The 6,435-nt window shown below is 43.4% G+C and overlaps 1 protein-coding gene across 1 annotated transcript in view; it reads right to left on the reverse strand.

Moving 5' to 3' along the window:
• Positions 1-1,032: 1,032 nt before the first annotated feature.
• Positions 1,033-6,435, reverse strand: part of LOC138166914 (serine protease 42-like) — a 47,748-nt gene continuing 42,345 nt past the window's right edge. The window contains exons 3-6 of the mRNA XM_069095400.1: positions 6,106-6,268; positions 4,212-4,477; positions 2,537-2,700; positions 1,033-1,272 (exon numbers count right to left, since the gene is read on the reverse strand). Of these exons, the coding sequence (XP_068951501.1) occupies positions 1,033-1,272; positions 2,537-2,700; positions 4,212-4,477; positions 6,106-6,268 (833 nt within the window). The remainder of the gene's footprint in view (positions 1,273-2,536; positions 2,701-4,211; positions 4,478-6,105; positions 6,269-6,435) is intronic.

The raw sequence follows: 6,435 nt of genomic DNA on the forward strand, positions 1-6,435 counted from the left end.
AAAACTATCTCTTAAACAAGTTCAAATAATCCCTCTACCCATCAATGAAGGAAGAATCTGGTCCTTTGCTTACAAGAGTAGCAATGTTCTCCACGTAACGGGTGCAACTGAACAAAAAGGTCACCAACACCACTAAGTCCTGGTTCAATGAGAGCTGGGCACCTGGATGGCACCAGACAAGTTCATCACCAGTTCCAACACCTTTATACCCAGAGATAGTACTTTTTCTCTCAGTCAGCTGCACATTTTTTTGAAGTTTTATTAACATGAAGCATGAATGATCAAAGACAAGGGTGTATCAAAGGGAACCATGTCCTACCCGTCTGGCAAAGGGGAAGTGAAGGGCCTTAGGTCTCTGGTCTGAGAGCAGATGGGGACTGGGGAAGGGGAGAAGAATGGTTCCTGGAAGGATAGAGAAATGGAGAGTCATGGCTTCCTTGAGAGGAGAGAACTGAGCAGAGGATGGAGGGACTCAGGAACTTTAGAAGCCAAAAGTTCTCCCTGTCTTCCCAACAACCTGCTGTGGTTTGTGTTACATACACCTCCTATGACCAAAGACCTCACTCCAGATCATGGTGCCTGCTTGATAGGGAAATTATTTTTATTATTTTAATTTCTATGTATTATAATATATGCATTATAATTAATATTATAGTTTATATATTTCATATTATATTTTCTTTGTAATCATATTATAACAATATATGTAATATAATGATGTTATATTATCCATTTATATTATATATAATATAGTGATTTATATTCATTATAATTATATTATAAAATTACAATAAAAATAGCACCCACAACCAACAACAGCAACTCAAGTTTCTGGCTGGCTTTAAGGTTTGCCAAGTGTTTCCATACAGTGAATGGCTCACCATCTAGTGACCCAGCTGAATCAGAGGATTTGAAGGTAAGGAAGGATGAGAAGTGCTTGGAGGGAGCAGTGAAAGTTGAGGAAGATCTGAAAGCAGGTAACAGAAGGGGACCCGAGCATAGACTGCTGAGACAAGACAGGAAGAGGCTGTGTCATGGACTTATCAGGACACACAAGGGCAGCAGCATCAAGACAAATGGGAGGCAGGAAGAGGCCACGTAGGAAGGGCCTTTTTGGTTGATGGTCCTGGTGATCCATTTGGAGAATGAACTGACTTTGGTATAAATGCCAGGCACATTGAGTCTTCCACAACCAAATCCCCAGCTCACTATCCCCACCTGTACCCAGGTGTCTTCTCCAGCTTCACAGGCGAGGGGCCCCCCCGAATCCCCCTGGAGAAAGAGAGAAGAGTTTAGAGTAGAAACTAGAAGAGTCGAAGAACAGCCACAGAAGTGGTTCTGTAGGTGATGGGAATGAAAAACCACTTCTCCCAGCACATATCAATTCGCCTAACTCATATTAAAAAAAGGATTCCTCCATGACTTTTGCCACAATCCTTGAGACCACCCCAAGCCCACCATCACTCTCTGTCTCATTTTACCCAGACTCTTCACCATCCTGTTCTCTGTCTGGCCACAGGTTCATGCCTGCCAGAGGCTTGACACTGGCAGCTGATTTCTGGACCTGGGCAGGCTCTTCTATGGGGACCCACACCACAGGCACTCAACAGGGGAACTTGATGAAATTCTGAGTCTTTCCAGCACAATGATTCTTTTTGCCAGATTCTTTCAGGAAACAAAAAGTCATAGACCTAGGGAGGGAGGCCCGAAAGGGAAAGAGCCTATCTATGTCCATTATGGCCTACACGTTTGCTCAGAAGATTCAGAATGTCAGAGGTGAAAGGGTCCGCAAAGACCATCTGGTCCAACTCTTTCATTTTACAGGTAATGTAACTGAGGTCCCAAAGGAAGAAATGGTTTGCCTGACATCATATGTCTTCTTAGTGGCGGAGCTAGGAATAAATTCTAGGGGTCCTATACCATAGCCCTCAGTTCCAAGGAAGACTTTGGGGGAGACAGAATGTCTCACAACAACCCAATTAGTGTAATTCTATATTCTTAAGCTCTCCACTCCAACTCTTAGCTTTATGACTTTGCTTCTTCTGGCTAGCTCTATTTTTTTTTCACAATCTTACCTCTTTGGAAACCATTTTATTTGTATTTCCTCTCCTTCACAGATTCTGGCCTTAAGGTTTTTCAGCTCTCTCCCTTCCTTCTCCATTGTCTAGACCTAACTTCTCAAAGACTATGTAACAGAGACATTTCTCTGTGGCTGACCCTTCATCTTCAACCCGGGGTCTCTTAACCACTTTTGTGTCATGGACTGCTTTGGTAGAATGGTAAAGCCAAATTCCTTTTCAGAATAATGTTTTTAAAAGGACAAAACAAAACATACTAGATTACGAAGGAAAGCAGTTACATTGAAATCCATTTATCAAAATATTAACAAAAAAATTCATGCAACCCACATTAAGAACCATTGAGTCCGCAAAGCTCCAAAAAAGGTTATTATCCCAGGCTGTCCTGATGTTTGTTGCTAATATTCAGAACTGATTGTAACAGGTGGGGAGGGTGAAAGAGGATGAGAGAAACTAACCTGGCAGGTATCTTTTCCTTCTGGATGATAGGCGCAGAGCATATTTTTGTCAACAATGGACACAAATATTGAGAGAAACATTAACTTTCTCAATAGTTTGTTACAGTCATCTCTTCCAAGAATGTATAGATCACTTTCCAGGAGCTGAAGAGAATGTGAAGTAGCTGTGGATGGGGATGCTGGTGGTTAATAGACTATAATAAAGACAAAGAGTCATGTAATCCCTCTACACCTTCCACTCTTCTCCTGAGGTCTCTGTAACCCTGGGAACCACTCACACCCTGCTCCTGATCCAGCACATCTCCAAAAGCCACTGCTCACTACAAAGGCAAGGCCTCCACCCAACAGTGATTCAGAATGCCAAGCTTTGGTCTCCCTCGGCTACAGAGGTCAGTCCCAAAGTTTAGAAGGGACAGGGGGATGAGAGGCATTCCTGTGAAAGGGAGAAAGGGCCACAGAAGGGGTAGTCTGTGGGCACAGGTCAGGGGACTCATTACTTAGAAAAATAGTTATAATCTCTTGCATTGATTCACTGCTTTCTTCTTTCCAAGATCTCCAAGAAGCCTTCCCTAACCTTCTAGCCCACAGTGAGTTTCCTCTCCTTTGAGTTCCTATAGTCCTGTCTGCTACTTATCTGCTATACACAAGGTCAGAACTACCCTGGGTCCTTGAGATTAGAATCTCAAAGTGGTAATGGTCCTTGGAGGTCACTTAGTCCTATCTCCATCTAGATCAGGAATCCCTTTTACACTATAAATGATGACGGTGGTCTAGACTCTGCTAGAATCCTTTCAGTAATAGGAGGCTTGCTGGAGGTGGCTTGTTCTATTAGGGAGCCACTCACAATGTGAGCAAATTTCTCCTGATTTTCCTTGATCTAAATTGATCCTTATAATATTCACTAGGGATGCATAAACTGGGGTCTGGAAACTTGAATTTTTACTGCAGTTACACCTTCCACATCCAGAAGATTAGGGGCACATTGCTTCCCCTCTCTACCCTACCCCAGATCTGGAAAATCTGCAGAAACATTTTTGGCCCTCCCTTCATACAAGAGAAGTCAGAATTTTTTTTCTTTTATGGGGTATTTACAATACCTTATTGTAAAGTTTGGGTTAAGTATTTGGTCATAGGCTGTGTATTGTCTCCTGGCCTTTGCATGTCAGCTTCCCCAAAATTCCTGTTTAATTTCTTATGCCGACCTAAGATATATCTAGACCTTGATGGGGAAAATTTCGATGTGGAAGGGATAACTGCATTTTGAAAGTTGCATTTCAATATAATTGTCTTCTTTTTTATTACTATGTATTTGTTCTAATGCATTTAAAACAGTAATTCTAAGGATTCCATAGGTTTCAGCAGACTGCCCATAGGGTCCCATGACACATAAAACTGTAGAATTTCTGCACTAGTGAGCTATACAGACACATGTTCGCCTATGGGCACCAAACTAACTATTCAGACACCCTCACTTTCAGTCATTCCCTCTCTCCTCCCTCTTTCCCACCTCTCAACCCCGAGCTCCAGGAAGGCTCCTATCATCAGGGAAAGGGAAGCTAACCAGCCAGAAGCCAGAGCTCCCCCTGCCTCTGAGATCAATCTTGTAGACTTAGCAGAAGAAAGCAGCTTTTGACTCTGTATTGGGGAAACCAACCAGCACATTCCCCTCTCTCACTCCTGTTTTCTTCAGTCCTGCCCCATCCTGCCACCCAGCAGCGGGTTCCATTCTTCAAGTAGAACTTGTTAGAAGGGAGGCAGATAGGTTGAATCTTCTGGGTGAGGTTCACAGGAGATTCCAGGAGCACAAGGGCAAGGTCATTCCTGATGGTGATTAATTCTGAGTAAGAGGGATAGATGAGGATGTCCTTGACAGTAGCGATGGTACTATCCTTAGAGGCATAATAAGACACATCTCCAAGCTTCACAATGTAATCAAACTTCCTGTGGGAAAGAGAAAACATCATAAAACATACACCACCACCAACATCCATGTATTTGGGAAATTTCATATGAATATAAGCATGGAATCCAAACTCCTCTCTCTGGGATTTCAGGCCTCCTAATCTGGCCATAGCTTCCTTTAACCCATCCACATGGATCCTTCGCTCCAACCTTACTTGTAATCTCTTGCTTTGTTTCAGATACATGTTATTCTCTTCCCTTTCATCTAGACCTTCGGTCACACTATCTATCCCTTTCTCCCCAACCCACCTGCCTGTAGGGCCAATGAAACCCTTTCTTTCTGCTCCTCCTCTTAAGCCCTGAGAAAATGAAGACCTCCAAAAAGCCTTCTCTGGCCCCTCCAGCCCACGATGAGTTGTCTCTCCTCTGAATTCCCATCTGTGCTTTTCATCCTCTATATACATTGTCAGATCTACTCTGGGTCATCTTTTCATCAGCCCAACCAGCTGGACCAAAAGCTGTGCTCAGAAGGCTTTAATCCTTTCCCATCTGGAACGTCAAGATGGGGTCCCTTCCCCAGCTTGATGGCTGCCGTTGCTCCAGGCAAAGTCTGTAACTTTCCAGACTAGACTGTCCCTCCTCCGCCACCACTCTCTTAAGTGTGGGGTCTTCCCGTGGAAGAACATAAATTCTCTGCAAGCAGAAAGAAACTTCATTTTGTATTTATGTCTCCAGGACCTAGTATAGCACTCAGCACCATAGCAAATGCTTATGGAGTACTTTTTCATTCATTCTTTACAGTCATTATACACCATTTTTAAAAGAAAGCTGTACAAAATAGAGATTCATAGCTTTACATATAATCTTTTGTGTGTGTTCTGAATCCCCAACAAGATTTCAACCTCTGAGAACAGAGATTCCCCAGGGTACTTAGTACAATCGATCAATTAATAAACATTTATTAAATACCTGTTATGTAGCCAGTACCTTACTAAGCACTCAGGATAAAAAGAAGCAAAAAAAAACCAAAAAAACAGTCCCTGCCCTCAAGTCACTTACAATCTAATGGGAAGACAACTTGCAAGTTATATAGAGGCTAAATAGGAAATAATTAACAGATGGAAGACATTAGAATTCAGAGGTTCAGGGAAGGCTTCCTGTAGAAGGTGGGACTTTAGTTGGGACTTAAAGAAAGCCAAGGAGGTCAGTAGTCAGAGCAGAGAAGAAAGAGCATTCCAGGCATAAGGAATGGAAGCCAAGAGATGGAGGGCCTTGTTTGCTGAATGGCCAGGAGGTCAGAGTCACTGGATGGAAGAGTATATTTCAGGGCATAAGGTATAGGAAGACTGGAAAGGGAAGGCAAGAGAGGGCAGAGCCACAAATGGCTTTGAATGTCAAACAGAGGATTTTGTACAGTGCCCTCAATATTGAATGCACTCAGCACATGTTTTTCACAGGGACTGATACACTCAGTGAATGCTTTTTGATCAATTGATTGGTTAATTGATAGAGGCAGGAGGAGAGGTGTTGTCCCAATTTAGGTACAATTTACCTGTAGGAACAAAGGAAATTTTCATCTCTCTGGCTTTTGGGGGAACTTAATGGTAATCCACATCTGAGGCAGTTTTCCTCCCACATGTGTGCGGTCTGGGGAGGGGTAAACTCACCACATGACGCAGTGCGCAGCAGTCAACACCCATTGGGTATCAATGAGGGCCCCTCCACATATGTGCTGGTGATGAACTTGCAGGCTCACCTGCCAGGGCCACTTTGTTGGTGAGGCAACATGTCCATGAATGATTCTCCTAAATGGATGTTCCTGGCCACAAGCTAGGGAAAGGTAGGCAGGCATGGAAAGGAGGAGGGAGGGAGACACACACACACACACACACACACACACACACACACACACACAGTGAGAGACAGAGAGACAGAGACAAAGAGAGAGACAGAGAGAGAAACAGAGACAGAGGGAGAGAGAGAGAGCGAGAGAGACA

This window comes from Petaurus breviceps, unplaced genomic scaffold (genome assembly GCF_028583685.1).
Source record: "Petaurus breviceps papuanus isolate PSGF00001 unplaced genomic scaffold, PetGlider_PUasm1.0 227, whole genome shotgun sequence".
NCBI lineage: Eukaryota > Metazoa > Chordata > Mammalia > Diprotodontia > Petauridae > Petaurus > Petaurus breviceps.